This window comes from Dermochelys coriacea, chromosome 8 (assembly GCF_009764565.3).
Source record: "Dermochelys coriacea isolate rDerCor1 chromosome 8, rDerCor1.pri.v4, whole genome shotgun sequence".
NCBI classification, from domain to species: Eukaryota; Metazoa; Chordata; order Testudines; family Dermochelyidae; genus Dermochelys; species Dermochelys coriacea.
Window position 1 is genome coordinate 36,873,496 of NC_050075.1, and position 19,983 is coordinate 36,893,478.

Genomic DNA, 19,983 nt, shown 5'->3' on the forward strand with positions numbered 1-19,983 from the left:
ACTATTCCCTGTTGCCCATTCCCAGCTTCTGGCAAACAGAGACTAGGGACACCATCCCTGCCCCTCCTGGCTAATAACCATTGATTGACTTATCCTCCATGAATGTATCTAGTTCTTTTTTTTTGAACCCTGTTATAGTTTTGGCCTTCACAACATCCTCTGTCAAAGAGTTCCACAGGTTGCCTGTGCGTTGTGTGACAAAATACTTCCTTTAGTTTCTTTTAAATCTGCTGCCCATTAATTTCATTTGGTGACCCCTAATTCTTGTGTTTTGAGAAGGAGTAAATAACACTTCTTTATTTACTTTCTCCACACCAGTCATGATTTTTATAGACCTCAATCATATCCCTCCTTAGTCATCTCTTTTCCAAGCTGAAAAGTCCCAATTTTATTAATCTCTCCTTATACGGAAGCTGTTCCATACCCCTAATCATTTTGGTTGCCATTTTTTGAACCTTTTCCAATTCCTATATATATTTATTTATTTAATTAATGGGGTGACCACATCTGCATGCTTTACGGTGGTCTTTGCATGTTTGTAGGGGCAGACAGCTGATCTGGTGTCCAGATTCAGTGAGGAAGGCACAGATTCTTCGCTGTCTATCATTAATGTCTTGAGGTGTGATCAGGTTCAAGAACCAGGTCCAGACAAAAGTTAGATGTGTAAGAGGTAAGTGACCTCACACTAATGACAGTATTGGGGCTGGCTTAGAATTCTTGAAATTTCAATGAGCTTCATGAAAGTCTTTTCACAAAAATGTGAACTTTCTGATTTTTACTTGGGGGTGGATTAAGATGGACTTGTTGCAATCCAAACACCATGCTAGGGAGAATCTAGACAGAGCAGTTAGTAGCAAACCACAGCTGCCTCTTGGCCTAGAGTAGCAGGGGGATCAGACATTCAGGCTGTTATCTTCCTCCTGCACTAGGCTGGAAATGATGCTCTGGGGCAGGGCTTTGGAGCTGTGCTCCGGCTCCACTCCAGCTCCTGGTAAAAACCTGCAGTTCCGCTGCTCTGCTCCATGCTCCAGTTCCAAGCTCTGCTCCAAAGCCCTGCTATGGGATGTGGGAATCCTAGGAGGAAGTATCTGCTGGGGTTGAGGAGTGCAAAATGGTGGCCCTTTGCTTCACTTATCCTTAATCCACCCCTGATTGTAACACTGGGTATAGCTGTAGAACTTGCTGCACACAGCATGGAAAATAGATATGAAAAGGGAAAGCGTAGAAACAATGCCATTTAGAAAGCAGACCCTGTGTGTTACTTTAATACAGATATTGAGAGAGACTCTCCATTCGAAACATAATTTAAATTCTAGGCTTGTTGCCAGGAGCTGGGATTTGTTGATGCTAAGTGCACTTCCATTAGAGCTCGGTAGTTTTCCAATATCTCCTGGCGCCACAGGCGTTGGAAAGTGCTGTTTAGTTACGTTGGGATGCTCCAGTTGCAGCTCAGAGGACCTAAGTATCTCAGAATATACTGCTCCATCTTGTTCAGTGCAAAGGCCAGTTTAGTCAATATGGAACATCGGGTATAGAGATCTGCAGCTCTAGCTGACTGCACCATCCTATCTGTGGTGCAGTGGCTGCAGTCTGCTCCGCTATATCCAGAATTGGTGTGGCCCCTAGCTTCCTAGTAAGCTCCCAACATTGCTATCTGGGAAAAGTCTGTGCGCCCTTGGGTTACTCCTCTTTACTGATTCAAAGAACGTCTTTAAACCCATCATCTCCTCCTCTCCCCTTCCATTTCCTTAGAACTCACTGTGATGTTTCTTATTGCTGTCCTCTATGCAATCTGAGTTTTGATCCTGACTCTTTCAGCACCTCAAGTGACACCCTTTTAAATAGAGAAAATTAGAAAAAAGGGTAATATTGGGATGGAGATGAGGGATGTGAACACTTCTTCATTGAATGGGAGGAGGGAGTGAAGCCTTTGATTAGTAGCTGTGCATCTTCCACATTAAAAATGTATATAGCTCTTTCATGCTCATGTTCTTTAATGTTCTCTTTGGCGGTGGCATGGGCAACCTAGTCTTGCCTATGTGTGAGGACTAACTCATGCTGATTTCGAGTCTCTCAAGGGCAGAAACATGCTGATGTCAAAGAAAAGCTTGTGATAGGCCTGCTTTGTAGGAGCATCCGCAGGGGAGATGCTGCCCTGGAAAATTCAGTGCTTGCTTGGCAAGTGTTGTTGGCAGGATGAGGAGGCTGCTTTCACTGCGTTTTCTTTGTGAATCTTCTTAATTGCACAGAAGATGAGTCACTTTTTCTCACCTCCTTCAGTCTTTCCCTGTTCTCTCCTCCTTTTCCTTCCTCTCTTGCACTTCCCTTCGCTTATTTTCCTATTCTGTTTGTTTTCCTTCTTCCTCTCAGACCCAAATTTCAAGTAAAGACATTCTTGGGTACAATCCTAGTGTGCTGAAGTTTAGAGTTTTGATATCCCACAGCTCTTGATAGCCCTGTTTTGCTGCAGCCAACCTACTGTTGTAATGTGATTTACTAAGAGATTTGGCTGTAGGAAGTATCAATGAGCATTACAACAGAGTGTGAAGTGTCAGATCTTGACCACCTTGGACCTCAAGCTGAGTTAAGAAACACTGTTCTAAATGAACTAGTTTTTGGCATGCTTTGATTGCCAATATGTCTGGGACCAAACCATGTTCAAATATAGTGTCCTAGCCAAACAGTGTTAAAATGGATTAGCTAGTTCACTGTGTCTACATAGATACTAATACAGACCTCATTGCTGTACTAGGATCCTGGTGCCTTTAAACATGGTTTCCCAGCTTGGTTTGAAGGCTTGCTTGACTGGGCATTGGAGTTAAGAGAGAACCTCTCAACCTATTTATCAAAGTGTTGCAACTCCTGTTTTGATGCAGGTGGAACAGAAATATCATCCAGAATGAATATACAGTAGAACCTCATTATAAACACCTTGGGAATGGAGGTTTCAGAGTAGCAGCCGTGTTAGTCTGTATTCGCAAAAAGAAAAGGAGTACTTGTGGCACCTTAGAGACTAACAAATTTATTTGAGCATAAGCTTTCGGCTGTAGCTCACGAAAGCTTATGCTCAAATAAATTTGTTAGTCTCTAAGGTGCCACAAGTACTCCTTTTCTTTTTGGGAATGGAGGTTATTCGTAACCCTGAACAAAACGTTCTGAAGTTTACAACTGAATATTGACTTAATGCAGCTCTGAAACTTTACTATGCAGAAGAAAAATGCTACTTTTAACCATCTTAATTTAAATGAAACAAGCACAGAAAGTTTCCTTACCTTGTCATATCTTTTTTAAACTTTATTTTTTTTGTAGTTTACATATAACACAATACTGTGTTTGCTTTTTTTTCATCTCTGCTGTTGCCTGATTGAAAACTTGCAGTTCCAAATGAGGTGTGTGGTTGACTAGTCAGTTCATAACTTTGGTGTTCATAACTCTGAGGTACTATTGTATGCTTGGAACCTTACAGAGAAGCATATCTGTTCTGATTTCATGGCTTTGGCCAGTTTTGTTATTAAAAAATCTCTTACAAACACATGAACTCAAAATCCAAGGAGGAGGAACCCATCCATGCTTAATAAACAAAGCAGCCCACAGGTAGCTACTGATGGGTAGCCAGGTGTTCTCAAGTGCATTATGTACCACTGAGGAGTAACGTTGGAGTCTCCCTCCTCCTCCTCCTCCTCCTCCTTGGGGCAGAGGGAATAAAAACTTATTTTTATGGTGATTCCCAGGTGCATGAGTAATGTTTCTGCTGTTTTCAGCAAATCCCAAATAAAAAACAAGGCAATTGCTGGGAGAAAAAATTCAAGCTGCTGTGAGCCCGGGAGCAGGTTAGAGACCATGGTGAGTGTGGTATTGGCTGAACGTTCAGAGAAGATGGGGGTGTGGGAAGAGAAAACTTTCTCTCCTGCTCCTCTCTTTGGGTACAAAAATCTTCCCCTCCTTCCTCCCTCAATGAAAGGGGACTCAGTGCTACCATATGGGTGACATAACTGTGAGACTGGCTCCATTACTGAATTTAATGGTTAAATGGGACCAGGCAAAACAGCTGTGGGAAGTCTATTTGTTCTGTCGATTTTCATAAGTAAACATTGTTGCTATCAGAACAGTAGAATCCCTGAGCACTTAATATATAAAGGGCATGGATTAAAAATCACAAATTTGTTTTAAAAAACAACCAGGCTTCCTTATCTGTCACAGGTGCCATAGCGTTAAAATAGGAAAACAGACACCTCATTTAATTGTCTCCATTTATGCTTTGTAAATGTTGCATTTTCTTAACTTTTAGATGATGAAATAGACCAATAGTCAATTTCATTTTTCTGTTTTTCTTTGTTTCATGCATTAGCACTTTTGTGCAATGTTTGTAGAAATAGCAACTCTTGTATAATTTAAAAACAATTTGTGAAAATTATATCAATTGATTCTGCAAAATCTTCCCTACAACCTAAATTTGGTGCCTAAACTTCTTGTGTCCCTTTTTATATATCAAACCCAGCAAAATGTAATAAGCAAATTTTAGTTTTGTTTGAGAAGTGGGACCACATAATGCTTTAGTGAATCTTTTGAAAGGGAACCATTTCAGGGATACAGCAAAAAGCAAGGTCACAACAAAAAGCTCATGCTGCATTTCTTCGTTTTTAATTTTGTACAAATTCAGAAGGTACTAGATGGGAAACCCAAATGATTTCTATGTATGAAGTTAAAATCACGTAGTTACTTAAATTATAATCTTGTAGCTAGTTCTGGTTTCAGCTGGAATGAAATGATTGGTCAGAATAAGGTGACAACATATTGTGCCTACCCTGACAGGTCAAGGCTTGAGATTCCTAATGGTTAGGTTCTCGAAGGAAAGTATGTTTTAAGGAGGGCATCTGTTGTTGAAAAGTACCTGCTTAGTTAACTAAGGCACCAATCCTGCAAACACCTGTGCAGGTGAGTAAGTGGGACTACTCAAGTGTGCAAAATTACATGTGCAACTGTTCATAGGACTGGGACCAAAGAAATGAACTCTGTTATGCAGACTGGGAGGAGGGAAAGAGGAGTGGGCAAAGGATGGTCAGTCCCTGACAGCAGAGAAGGAGGGAGACTATACTTAGGGGTGCAGCTCACGTTTGTTGGAATAGCTTTTCAGTCCAAGAAACACAGACACAAAAAATGAAAGGAAGAGTGGGGATATCAAAAGGAAAGCAGGACGCTTAGCACGTAGGGGCTAGTTTCTGCAATTGGAGATACCCACATGTGTACCTGTGCCTGCATGGAGCCTGCTGAAGTCAGTGGGGACTCTACATGGGCACACAGGTATGCTATTGTGATTTCAGGACTGGGGTCTAGCTTAGAAACATAAACAGTTTATTCTCTCTATTTTGCTGCATTTCTCTGCAAAACACCCTATAACCATTAACTCAGCAGTAAAGAGATTATAGTGAAATAGCACTGATGAAGCCTGAGTCAAATTGCTGTTTATTACTGGTCATTTAATGGATTATTTGGAGCAGTTGCTTTTAAAAGCTAGTTTGCCTCAATGGCAGGCTTTAAAAAAAGCCAGATATACTGCCCAAATAATAGACTTATAAGATCAATTTGGTGCACTGCCATGAAGAAATACCCTTCTCAGGGTGGATAGGACAAGAATGACCCAAAATTGCCTTTAGCAGAGCCAGAATCTGAATGTCTGTGGCCTACATGGCAAGCAAGAGTTGGAACAAATTCTCAGATGTAACAATCAGCTACTGCATTCTGGCTTTCCCAGTTCTTTTAGCCCACTGAGAGTCGAGGGCTTTTCAGTGCTGTTGTAGGAGGGATTTTAATCCCAGTATCTTGGGGAATACATTTCTGGAATTGCTTTGGGTTAGTAGTAATCACATTGGTGCTATACTCATCCTGGTTTTTATGCCCTTTTGAGAGTCAGTGCTGCAGAGGAATTAAGCAATGTAAGCTGGGATCCTAACATCATAGTGACTTATACCCAGGTAAAAAGAAAAGGAGTACTTGTGGCACCTTAGAGACTAACAAATTTATTAGAGCATAAGCTTTCGTGAGCTACAGCATCCGATGAAGTGAGCTGTAGCTCACGAAAGCTTATGCTCTAATAAATTTGTTAGTCTCTAAGGTGCCACAAGTACTCCTTTTCTTTTTGCGAATACAGACTAACACGGCTGCTACTCTGATACCCAGGTAAGAGTAACATGTAAATAAGCAAAGAACCCAGCTACCAAGCCTTGGGGAATGAAGCACACATTCTTTCTCTGAGATGGTGAAATACAGTTTATGTAAAAAACACTGGTTGTTTCTGGTTTGCTATGTCAGGCTCGCAACAATTAAACAGAGAATCAAGAAAACAAAGTATTTATGGTCTTTCTTCCGGGATGCGCTTCTAGCAGGAGCTGATTCCCCATTGGCTGGTTTGTCAAATTACTTTTGATACAGCTTACTTTTCTTTGGTAAATATTATTTCAGCTGTCTTTAAATGTAACCTGCAAGCTGTCACTGACCTGCTGTGTGCCCTGAGACAAGTAATTTCACTTCTCTGTGCCTCCATTTCTCCATCTGTAAACTGAGGGTGATGCTCACCTCCCTTTGTAAAGCACTTTGGAAGCTGTCTGTGAGAAGTGCCAAACACAGTCTAAATGTTATTTTTATGATACATGGATTGAAAGGCTTTCTAGTTTTGATCAGTATTGTGTATAGATGAGAGGCCTCTTGGTCCCATGGGTAGGGCACTGGCCTACCACTCAGGAAATCAGAGTTCTATTTGTGGCTATGCCATGTTACCTGCTGTAGGAGCTTGGGGGAGTCAGTTATAGGCTTTATGCTTTCTGTGGCGTTAAATAAGTGGGTGAAATTCTATGGTCTGTGATGTATGGATTACCAGACTAGGTGATCTGATGGTCTCTTGTAGCCTCAACTCTACGAATCAGTGAAATTTGGTGCTGAATACTGAGCATACAACTTCATTTTCTCTTATCCATCCTTTTTTCCAGGGCCATAAGGGGAGAATCCTGGAGATTTGTTGTCAGTAGTCCAATCCCACTTCTGCTGCCCTGTGGTGCCAACAGCAGCAATTTTCAACTGCTGGAATCATACAGTTCTAGAGCAGGGGTTCTCAAACTGGGGTTCAGGACCCCTCAGGGGATCGTGAGGTTATTACATGGGGGTCGCAATTTGTCAGCCTCCACTCGAAACCCTGTTTTGCCTCCAGCATTTATAATGTTAAATATATAAAAATGTGGTTTTAATTTATAAGGGGTGGTCATACTCAGAGGCTTGCCATGTGAAAGGGGTCACCAGTACAAAAGTTTGAGAACCAGTGTTCTAGAGGAATGCTAGAAGCCAGTGAAGTTTGGGAAGGGGGAGACATCTAGAATGAGAGTGGTGAAGTTCTCACTCTATCCTGTTAAAGGGGCAGTGTCAGGGTAAAAATCACTTTAGGAACTTGGGTTTTTTTTTAACACACAATACTAAGAACACTTCTTACATTTCTGAAACTGAAGGAATTTTCAAAACTCTAATCTTACATCATTTCTGCTATTGACTTTTTGCACTTCCATCACTTTCGAAGATGACAATCGACTAATTTCACTTTCCGATCCATATGTACTAGCATAATGAGTCCTTGTGTTTTAAGTACAAACATTGCTGTGAACTCTTCACTGGTGGAGCCTAATCTTGGAAACATCTTGCTTGGTCATAATAATCAAGAAAAGGTTGATCAGTCCCTCGGTGACTGCTGTGTAATAAACAAATTAGATACAGTTTCTGAACTTTCAGTCCTCTTTAATGATGCCTTTGCATGTGATCTTGTCATAAATATACAGAAAGGTGGTTACCCTTCCCTTTATACAGTGCTATAAAATTCCTCCTGGCCAGAGGCAGAATCCTTTCACCTGTAAAGAGTTAAGAAGCTAAGATAACCTCCCTGGCACCTGACCCAAAATGACCAATGAGGGGACAGGATACTTTCAAATCTGGAGTGGGGGAAAAGTTTTTTCTGTCTGTGATACCTTTGCTGGGAACAGATCAGGGATGCAAGCTCTCCAACTCCTGTAGAGTTAGTAAGTAATCTAGCTAGAAAATGCATTAGGTTTTCTTTGGTTTTTTGGCTTGTAAATTCGCTGTGCTGGAGGAAATGTGTATTCCTGTTTCTTTTCTTTTTGTAACTTAAGGTTTTGCCTAGAGGGAGTCTCTGTTTTGAATCTGACTGCCTGTAAGATTATCTTCCATTCTGATCTTACAGTGTTGTTCTCCTATCTTTTTTTTTTATTCTTCTAATAAAGTTCTGATTTTTAAGAATCTGATTGGGTTTTTTGGGTCTTAAAAATCCAAGGGGGTTGTGATCATCTGGTTTAGTCTCAAGCCTCCCCAGGAAAGGGGGTGTTAGGCCTTGGGGGGGATATTTTGGGGAAATAGGAACTCCAAGTGGTCCTTTCCCCGTTCTTTGTCTAAAACACTTGGTGGTGGCAGCGTTTTACCTAATCCAAGGGCAAAGACTTTGTGTCTTAGGGAAGTTTTAACCTAAGCTGGTAGAAATAAGGTTAGGGGGTCTTCCATGCGGGTCCCCACATCTGTACCCTAGAGTTCAGAGTGGGGAAGGAACCTTGACAGACCTAAAAGCCAAGGTGTGATCGTTTGCGGTCATTAATGATCCATAGTGTGTTTTAGAAGCGTGGGAGTGTTTAAACACAGCAGTATGGCCAAATCCCAACAACAAATTATTCTCCTACCTCTGTTCCTCTATAGCTTCACTGAGATAAGAGTATTCACAATAGGAGTGAAAATGTAGTTTTGCTGTGTTCCTCCCCAGAAATGGCTTCATTTAAGTGAGATGTGAAGTGATCCTTTATATCCATTCTCTGCCCCATACATGCTATGAGGCTTAGGGCATGGCTACACTGGAAACTTCAAAGTGCTGTTGCGGGAATGCTCCCGCAGCAGCACTTTGAAGTGCGAGCGTGGTCGTCCGTGAGCTCTCCCAGTGCTCCTGGTAATCCACCTCCATGAGGAGATCAGCTCCCCAGCGCTGGGCGCCTGTTTACACTAGCGCTTTAAAGTGCTCGGACTTGCTGCGCTCGGGGGGGTGATTTTTTCACACTCCTGAGCCAGCAAGTTAGAGTGCTATAAAATGTAAGTGTAGACAAACCCTTAGTGTTAATAAGCAATGGGAAATACTTTGGGCAACTTAGAAGAAAAGTTGATAAAGTGCAAAGTAGTAATGTTAAATGGTTGTGTTGTGATTTATTTAATCACATGAGTGGAAGCTTCTCTGATTACTGTACAAACAGATTAAATTTCTGTAAGGATGATTTTGTGGCCCAAAGCATGGTATTGGTAAATCTGAGTTCATTCCAAGCTCTGCCCAGACTCATGGTGTGACCTTAAGGAAGTCATTTAACATTTGTGCCTTGTTTCCTTGATGATTGGGTGGGGTTAATACTTTTCCTCCTGACAGGGCTTTTGTGAGGCATACTCCTTAACCTCTAAAAAAGAAAAGGAGTACTTGTGGCACCATGGGAGGGGGAAGGGGGGAATAAATATGGGGAAATAGTTTTACTTTGTGTAATGACCCATCCTCTCTCAGTCTCTATTCAAGCCTAAGTTAATTGTATCCAGTTTGCAAATTAATTCCAGTTCAGCAGTCTCTCGTTGGAATCTGTTTTTGAAGTTTTTTTGTTGAAGGATAGCCACTCTTAGGTCTGTAATCGAGTGACCAAAGAAATTGAAGTGTTCTTCGACTGGTTTTTTGAATGTTATAATTCTTGATATCTGATTTGTGTCCATTTATTCTTGTACGTAGAGACTGTCCAGTTTGGCCAACGTACATGGCAGAGGGGTATTACTGGTACATGATGGCATATATCACATTGGTAGATGTGCAGGTGAATGAACCTCTGATAGTGTGGCTGATGTGATTAGGCCCTATGATGGTGTCCCCTGAATAGATATGTGGACAGAGTTGGCAATGGGCTTTGTTGCAAGGATAGGTTCCTGGGTTAGTGGTTCTGTTGTGTGGTGTGTGGTTGCTGGTGAGTGTTTGCTTCAGGTTGGGGGGCTGTCTGTAAGCAAGGACTGGCCTGTCTCCCAAGATCCGTGAGAGTGATGGGTTGTCCTTCAGGGTAGGTTGTAGATCCTTGATGATGCGTTGGAGAGGTTTTAGTTGGGGGCTGAAGGTGATGGCTAGTGGCGTTCTGTTATTTTCTTTGTTGGGCCTGTCCTGTAGTAGGTAACTTCTGGGTACTCTTCTGGCTCTGACAATGTTTCTTCACTTCAGCAGGTGGGTATTGTAGTTGTAAGAATGCTTGATGGAGATCTTGTAGGTGTTTGTCTCTGTCTGAGGGGTTGGAGCAAATGCGGTTGTATCGTAGAGTTTGGCTGTAGACAATGGATTGTGTGGTGTGGTCTGGATGAAAGCTGGAGGCATATAGGTAGGCATTAGCCGTCAGTAGGTTTCCGATATAGGGTGGTGTTTATGTGACCATCGCTTATTAGCACCTTAGTGTCCAGGAAGTGGATCTCTTGTGTGGACTGGTCCAGGCTGAGGTTGATGGTGGGATGGAAATTATTGAAATCCTGGTGGAATTCCTCAAGGGCTTCTTTTCCACGGGTCCAGATGATGAAGATGTCATCAATGTAGCGCAAGTAGAGTAGGGGCATTAGGGGACGAGAGCTGAGGAAGCGTTGTTCTAAGTCAGCCATAAAAATGTTGGCATGCTGTGGGGCCATGTGGGTACCCATAGCAGTGCCACTGATTGTCCCCAAATGTGAAATAGTTATGGATGAGGACAAAGTCACAAAGTTCAGCCACCAGGTTTGCTGTGACATTATCGGGGATACTGTTCCTGACGGCTTGTAGTCCATCTTTGTGTGGAATGTTGGTGTAGAGGCTTCTACATCCATAGTGGCTAGGATGGTGTTTTCAGGAAGATCACCGATAGATTGTAGTTTCCTCAGGAAGTCAGTGGTGTCTCGAAGATAGCTGGATGTGCTGGTAGTGTAGGCCTGAGGAGGGAGTCTACCTAGCCAGACAATCCTGCTGTCAGGGTGCCAATGCCTGAGATGATGGGGCGTCCAGGATTTCCAGGTTTGTAAATGATTACAAGGTTCTTAGAAGGCACGAGAGAAGTGGAAAGCATCATCACTGTCTGAATTGGGATTTGTGAACCCTGCTTGTAAGAAACTCGCCAGTCAAAAGCAGAATAATGTCTTTGCTTTTTTCCCCCCTTTAGGAAAAATTTTGCATCCCACATGAATTACGAAAACCCTCCACCATATCCAGGCCCAGGCCCGACTGCCCCATACCCACCATATACACAACAACCAGGTGGTCCTCCAGTCCCCGACCCATACCATGGCTACCCACCAGGGCCTACTGGGCCGTATCAACCAGGTCAGCCGGGTTATCAAGGCTATCCACAGTATGGGTGGCAGAATGCGCCTCCACCTCCTGGACCAATGTACACAGATGGACCTAAAAACACAGGTACGCTAAGCAGCATGGTGCCCTAATAGCATTATACTGCTGTATGCTCTGTTTTGCAAGTTAATTACTTGTTGTTGTGCCTTGTGTGTTTGAAATGAATGACTTTGTTCATCCTGGAGTGAGGGGGATTGCTATCCTCTGGCCTTCAGGAAGACTGTAGGTGCAGTGTCCATGCTAATAGGGGCAGATAAAGCAGAAGACTGCTGGAGGGAAGCTGCTGTTTCTGGTTTCAGCTCCAGTGGCAGCTCTTGTTTTTCAGGTTCAGCTTGTTTTTGCTGTTGTAGGTTCTGTTAATGGCTCATTTTCTGACTAGAGACATGTGGAGTGTCCCTGAACAGCCTTGATGGGGGCTCCTGAGGGAACTGCTTACACTAAGCCATTTTCACAGCCACTTTCTATTGAGTTTTAGCCTTTGTTCCACCTTTTTTTCATTTTTCCTCAGTTAACAGCCATCCAGCCCTAGGCTGAGACTTTTAAAGCCCCTTAGGGGATTTAGATGCACAGTTCTATTGAAATTAATGGAAGTTATGCATGTAAAATCGCTCAGCAACTCTGAAAATTTCAGCCCTAGTGTACTCCTCCATGTGGTTTTGGATCAGTTTCTAGGCCTTGAATTTTCTTGGGCAGTCACCACTATATTTTTTCCAATAATTTGTGCCTGGGGGGATTATGCACCACTGTGTACGTGCAGAATTTATGTCCACCACAGATTTCTTTGCTTCCCTGCAGAAAAATGACTTTCTGATGGGGAAGCAAAGGGAAGTCACAAGAGCAGTTATGCAACTCCCCCCAGAAATATGTTTCTGGTGCCCTGGTGGCAGAAAGGTATATCACTGTGGGGCAGTGGGCTGGGGAAGACCCAGCTGGTGGCTCCTACCCTGTGTCAGGCTCAGTTGCGGCTGGGCTGGGGAGGATGGGACTTCCCTTCCCCTGCACAGCATCCGGGGCCAAGTCAGACCCACCCCAAGATTTCTCCCCCAGCTGCAGGAAGCTCTGCAACCCCCACCTCCCTGCTTCCTGCACCCATTGCTCCTCAGCTGCAGGGGGAGGGATCCCTGAACAGGGAGCTGCTCCCCTATCTGCCCAACCCACGTGTATCCAGACCCCCTCATACCCAGACCCTCCCACTGAGCCTCGCCCACCGCACTCAGAAACACACTCTTCCCTGATGAGCCCCACTCCCCCTGCACCTGGACCACCCTGACGAGCCACCTGGATCTCCCTCCCTGCCACTGAGTCCAACTCCTCCAGCATCTGGATCCGCCACTGAGCCACCTGCACCCAGATTGCCCTACACCTGGATCCCCCCACATTAAGCCCCTCCACACTTGGATCCTGCCTTGCTGAGCCTGCTGGCCCACACCAGGTGTACCTGGGGTGTTTCTGGGGCAGGCCCTATCCTTGTGCTGTGTCAGGGTTGAGTGCAGCCTCACCACCAAGTCCGTGTCCCAGGAGGGTGTACAATGATCTCCAACCTCTGTGTAGCCAGTGGCCTGTGCTCCCTAATGCCATGCTGGAGCCTCCACATTTATTTGACAAATAAAATTTGCAGAATTTTGCAGCATTTTAAAATATTGTGTGCAGAATTTTTAGGTGCAGAATACCTCGGAAGTAAATACTGTATTGAAATGCTTGAAGATGAAGAAACCAGAGAGCTGAATTCCAGGAGTGTAGCATCTTTGCTTGTATGGGAAGTTGAACATTCTTCTCTTGGATGCTCCATTTCCTCTCAACAACCTGACTCAGTAGTCAGTAGTTTCCAGGTTGTGGCACCATAACTGCCTCAGTGTTCACAGAGCTACGGTCAGGGATACGGAAAGGTCGTCCAGGGATATATCAACTCCTCTAGATATTTGCCTAGTTTTATAACAGAGTACATAAAAAGCCAGTCCAACTAAAATTTCATACTGTGACTTGTTTATACTGCTCTATATCCTATACACTGAAATGTAAGTACAATATTTATATTCCAATTGATTTATTTTATAACTATATGGTAAAAATGAGAAAGTCAGCAATTTGTCAGTAACAGTTTGCTGTGACGCTTTTATATTTTTATGTCTGATTTTGTAAGCAAGTACAAGTGAGATGAAACTTGGGGGTACTCTACACAAATCAAACTCTTGAAGGGTACAGTCGTCTGGAAAGGTTGAGAGCCACAGCTTAGATCAGCACTGAGAGGCAGGCCAGCGCCCGGTGAAAAAAGAGAAGGGCTGCCATATCTTTTCTCTCCTTCTAGAGAGGAGGCTCGCCTGGGGGCCAGCTCAATTCTTGTCAGCCCAGGGAGCTGGTAGCTATCTTTACAGATTGCTGTGGCTGTAGAGAGTATATAAAGAGCTGAGGGTTGAAGGTGAGGATGAACCGCTACTAGAAGGGAGGATGGGAAAGAAGAGCAGGGCTTGCATTGATGGAGAAGTTGAGTGGATATGGGAAAGGGGGAGAGACTGAGGGGCAATAGGGATAAATAAAAAGAGAAGGGGAGGAGAGAATCCAATGCAGGAAGAAAGGGAAAAGGGCAAGATGAATGGAGCGGTTGGAGGGGCGGGAAAAGGAGGGGAGAGAAGGAAGGAAGACAGACTCCCAAAGATTGGGGCACAGATAAAGGATAGAGATCTGAAACGCTTAATGAAGGAAGGGGAAAGAGATACAAGGACAAACATGAGTGCCACAGCAGCTAGGTTCAACAAAAGCTCAACAGTCTAATCATTGACTATAAAGTTAAATGCCATGATGTTCCAATAAAATAGAGGTAAATAAAGCGTGTACATACTTGTACCATACACAGGGAAGTTCAGCACTGTCTGCTCTACTCCAAAGGCTTTTCTGGGACTTGGAAATGTCTCCTCTACTCCTTCAGCTTTTTCCAGGGTGTGTGTTAACAGGTCCCTTACCAAAAAAGGAAATCCTGACAGGATGCATGACAAGCTGATCTAGGCAAAACCCTATAAGCTTGTCACTAACTGGTAAAGTCTTCTGGCAATTCAGATATGGTTCCATGAAACAGCTTTTTAAAACCTGCAGGTTAGAACAAACAAGATTTGAGATAGCCAATCCTCTGTTGCAATGAGCATCTCAAGTGCTAACTAGGATGGAAAGATTGGGCTGAAAACAGACATTGAGCTTGAGGTTTTCCAGCTGTAGGATCACAACATGGCCTGGCGGGGGGAGCAGTTTTGTGCTTCTGTAGTGATGGGAAGGGTCAAGAAAACAGAAGACTCCCTTAGGGGAAATGGTGTCTGCTCATTGTTTGCCACGAGAAGATGGAAATATCATAGTCTAATTTCTGTGGAGCAAACAGTGGGAAACATGGGAAGTGATTGGGAGCTTAATGGATAAGCTAGTGAAACCAGGAGCATCCTTTGGACAAAAAGGTAGCTTGTAAATTTAAATCATGAAAGAAGACTGGTGCCACACTTAGCACAGTTTGCGTGCTATGAAATAACTCAGACCCGCTGACAAGGTATCCAAGCTCAGTTTCCTGAAAAACCTGCTAGATAGCCTGCTGAATCCAAAGGATGTGCATGTGCTACAGGTCCCAGTAGTAAATATTGACGTGCTTAGCTCTGGCCTGGAACACAGAGTGACTTGTGTCACTGAGAGCTGTTGTGGGATTGTTGTGTAGCTTCACTCTAGAGCTATTTGTGTGCCCTACTGTTGTTCAGATTGCCATTCCCGTCTTTGGGATCAAATAGAAGTCAATTTACTGCTTGCATTGCTTTATCCTAGAAATGCTGCTGTAAGTAGCTCAAATGCCTATGTGTATTAGTGGATGAATTTTCTCATTAGTGAGGCCTATAATTTTACTCAGATAAATGGCCAGTAACATAATTGCCCATGTACTGCAAACTGTTTGAAACAGCCCCTGTTCTGTATGAGCATAGAGGGTTCTTGTTAGATCTCGACTGCAGTTCAGAGTTCAAAGCTGGGCACAGTACAAGGAGAAGGCAGTTGCTGCCACAAAAAGTGCAGCAAAGAGCAACGGAAGGGGAATGGCTGAAATGGTTCTATCCCAGAGGAGAGGAGGCAAATTCAAGGTGATATGGGGATGGGGAGAGATTCAGAACTATCAAAGGGAGAGAGGAGTAGGGAATCAATAGCTGTTGGATCACTCAACACCTTCAGAGAGGGATGGATTCTCAGTAAGTTTGTGTATGCTGAGGTAACAAACTCCCCTTCTTTACAGAACTGCTTCATCTCTGTCCCCCTTTATCCCACTTGTTTTATGTTGTTCAGTGCATCCTGACTCACTGATGTCCCTTGTGACAAGACCACCAGCTCAAAGGATACGTCTGTGCTACAATAGGGCATGTGCTTCCCAGCGCAAGTGGCCAGATGCATGCTAGCTCCACTCAAGCTAGCATGCTAAAAATAGCAGTGTAGCCCAGGTAGCACCGGTGGTGGTTTGGGCTAGTCACCTGAGAACATACTCAAGGGATCCAGGTGGCTTTGTGCTCAGGTGGCTAGCTGGAGCTGCTGCTAGTGCTGCTCCCAGCTACACAGGTATTTTTAGCATGCTAGCTCAAGCAGAGCTAGCACCTATCGGTTGAGCTAGGAAGCATGCTCCCAGCTGCAATATATACATAGCACAGACAAAGTCTTTGGGCATGGAAACTTACAGAATCTTTTCCACTAGTTCTAACTGCAGTTCTGCTGATCAAGTATTAAACCCTAGGGAGCCTTAGTGTAGACAAGGCTCTGATGACCAGGCCAGTCTGTGACACCATTTTGATCAGACTGGCTTATACTACCATTTTAGTCAAGGCTGATGAAAACAGGTTCAGCTTCTGCCCTGTGACTTCCAGCAATTTTAACTGGAGGTACAACTGGTGGGGAAACTTTTCTGTAAATTTCTTAGTGTATGTATGGCCAAAGGTTACACAGACAATGAACAAGTAAGCAAAGGAAGTGACCTAAAGCAGTGTACGAGTAACACTCCCAGATTCCTCTATAAGGAGGAGAGGATTTAAGGATTAGGCTCACAAAAGGAGGGGAAGGAGGAAGTGGGATTAAAGTGACTCACAAGGGCCTGCATGTTGAACTATCCCTTTCCCTGTCACTGGAAACAGCAGTCTGCACATAGTGTAGAAAACTCTCATTGCAGTGCAGTCAAGTGTGAAAGAGCAGCCATTTCTCTCGCATTGTTGCACATTTCAGGATAGTCACCCTTCAGCTATGTGTAATTTTGGTTAATGGTGATGAGGTTAAACACATGCACCAAGAGAAGTTACACCTCCTACACAAAAAGAAAAGGAGTACTTGTGGCACCTTAGAGACTAACAAATTTATTTGAGCATAAGCTTTCGTGAGCTATAGCTCACTTCATCGGATGCATTCAGTGGATGAAGTGAAGACACTTCACTAAGCCACAAGTACTCCTTTTCTTTTTGCGGATACAGACTAACACGGCTGCTCCTCTGAAACTCCTGCACATTTTGCAGATTGGTTTATCATCCTTTGAAAGCATTTTAGTTTCATTTTAAAATAAATATTTCAAAAGCTCCCCCTTCTCCTGACTAGTTCTAGTGAAATAAATCTTATCCTTTCCCTCTTTCTGTTTTCCATTGTGGATAATTGAGTGATTTGAGCAGGAGGACTGAACCTGGGGTCTCCCATTTCCCAGGTGGGTGCCTTAACCACTGGACTACAGAGTCATTCATCTCTCTCCCTCCCCTCCCCTCCCATCAGTCTTTAATGGTTTATACATAGTGGAACAGCTCCCACAGGAGAGACTCAGGCAGCCCCACATCAGGTTACTATCTTAGTGGCAAAAGCACTCCTGAAGGTGGGAGACCCCTGTTCAATAATTTCTCCCCCTCTTCTAGTGAGCGGGGGAATTCCCAAGCACTGTTAGACTATTTCACTATGTATTCTGTATGTATAATAATTTTTTATCTGCCATATTACTGAGGGATGTTGGGACTGTGATGTGTTATGGTAAAGATGATCTGCCTTTCAAAGAATATGGTTTTTCAGGAATTGGCAGTCAAGCAATATTTAAAGACAACATCATTTTGTAAATCAAATTAATTTAGCCAAGTCTCATGACCTGCCTACAGGATAGTAATAGAAGTAGCCTGGCAACTAGAAAGTGTTTATCTCGGTATTAGACAAAACTGCTGCTTGCACTCTCTGTGTCTGTGACTTGTGGAAGTGAAACTACTGGCTTAGGGAATAGGAAAATAAACAATGCCTTAACCAAACTAGTCTTATCTTCTATGCTATTGAATGGTTAGTAAGAGACCCTGGAAAACCATTACATCACTAAGTCCTTAATATAAGCCCTTCAAATAATATTACCACCCATCACATCAGCTTTAAGAAGAATCACTTCTGGTTTATATGTAAGGAAAAATGAATAACAAGAATAACAAACACAAATGTTAAAGTCATGCCCATGATCAGCAGAGCAAGATTCACACTTTCACTATGGATAGAAATTCAGACAATTGTAACCCTGTACAACCTCTCAGACATTGCATAGACTCATAGATATTAAGGTCAGAAGGGACCATTACGATCATCTAATCTGACCTCCTGTACAATGCAGGCCACAGAATCTCACCTACCCACTCCTGCAATAAACCTCTCACCTATGTCTGAGCTATTGAAGTCCTCAAATCATGGTTTAAATATCATGGGGATATGTAAGAATTTGGTTGGAAAGCAGAAAGTTGTCTTTCAACATGTAAGAATGCCAGTGACATTTTATGGGAACCAGTTGGGAATCCACAGTAATGTTGACAAGATTGGGAGGAAATGTGAACCCTAAAAGGTGAGGTAATGCATGGGGCTAGAGAACTGTTTGCTGAAGAAAATCACAAGGGCCAAAACTTTGTTGCTCTGAAAAAATTCTACCATAGACCTTGCCCATCCCACAGGTACCCATAAATTCACTTCAACAGCTGCTACTCGTTAGAGGAAAATATTTTTTCTTCTTGACCTTCACAACTGATCAGCTTTTACCCTGAAGCATGAAGGATGTTATCCTTTGGGATATCTGATCTAACTTCCTAGCTCAGAGTAGCAGCTTCTGTTACCCTTGTTCACATCTATATCTTGTCCCCCTTCTAAAACTAGGGGGATTGTGTCTCAAGGATTTTCCATCATGGTGAATTCCACGAGCACTGCAGGTTTCCTTTTGTATTTATAAGGAAACTAGGCCACTAACTACTGTAAGATCATGAGACACTTTGGATAGTTAAAAATAGAAAAACTTGGCTATATCAGTGTGGCTGTATGAGATGCTGTATCAAATTTAGAATGGCTACCTGGTGCAGAACATAGGCAATATGTAGTGTGGCTCCTTAGTAACTCTTCAGGAGGAAATCATTTCCTGAAACTTTCTCCCTCCTACTCCACAATCCTCCCCTTTTCTTATGAATAGCTTAGAGAGTTAATGGGAGTACAGAAAATAAGAAAAGTCCCTCCACTGATTAGTTAGCAGATATCTGGTCATTACTACCGATAAATTAGAGTTGAAATGTAAAGATATCAGTGTTAGCCTGCTGCAAAAAACTGAGCAGCACCAGCCAAAGTACAAAGTGCCATGCTAGTTTAGAAAAAACTAGCTTATATTGGCAATTTGATCTGCTTCAGTAACTTGGCTCTGTCAGTACATAGGGACATACTGGATCAGACCATAGCATACCAGAGAGGAAGAATCAATGTCCGCCAGCGGCCGAAACGTCAGAAGAAAGCAAATAAAGCTCCATAATGAACTTAGCCACGTATGCAATGCTATACCTAAAAGGTGGATTTCCTTCCTTCTGCACTAAAATCGGAGATTTGATTACTCTTATCTTAGCCTGCATATCTACAAATACTAGTCAGGAACTGATCCTGCCCTCCTTTGAATGTCAGTGATTGTGTTTGTCTGGCCAATTGCAGGAGTGAGTGCAGTCTTGTGTTACGCAACTTGAACATTGATCATATGATACATGTGACTATATTCACAGGCAGTAGAGATTGTATTGGATCTAAATGGTCTGCCTTTTCATTTCATCAGGTGCTCTTGTTTTCTTTTCTTATGGGACAGGATAAAAAGAGGACTGATTCAGTTTAATAATTTTACCCACTCTCATTTCCTTTCCAGACTAAATCAAGTCTTCTGAACCTCTTTATGTAAAACTCACCACCCTGCTAATCATGTTTGTTGCCATTTCATGAACCTCTTTGATTTCTGCTATATCTCCTTTTAGATTGTGGCAACTGAAATTGGATTCTGTACTCCAAACTAGCATTTTTCAATAGGTCGCATCTTCTGCACTATATTTTATCCCTTTTTCAATGTCACTTAGTATCTTCTTTGCTTTAACTGCTCCTTCATATCAGACCTTCAGGATCATGCAACTCCAGAGACAATCAGCCCTTTGGCAAAAATAAATATACTTTATCTCGTATTTATCCTAGTTAAATGCCATCTATTCTCTCCCTTCCTAACCTCCAAAGTGTGTTCATCTAGCTGGGGGGTTAGTTTTACATAGTTACAAACCAAAACCTTTTAATAT

The 19,983-nt window shown here is 43.0% G+C and overlaps 1 protein-coding gene across 2 annotated transcripts in view; it reads left to right on the top strand.

Moving 5' to 3' along the window:
* The window catches only part of CYSTM1 (cysteine rich transmembrane module containing 1), a 53,714-nt gene that overhangs the window by 9,470 nt on the left and 24,261 nt on the right, over window positions 1-19,983 (top strand). The window contains exons 2-3 of one of the 2 annotated variants that reach the window (XM_043520455.1): window positions 10,973-10,984; window positions 11,223-11,476. In XM_043520455.1, coding sequence (XP_043376390.1) covers window positions 10,977-10,984; window positions 11,223-11,476 — 262 coding nt within the window. In that variant the 5' untranslated portion in view covers window positions 10,973-10,976. The remainder of the gene's footprint in view (window positions 1-10,972; window positions 10,985-11,222; window positions 11,477-19,983) is intronic. The other variant, XM_043520456.1, reaches the window with a different exon arrangement.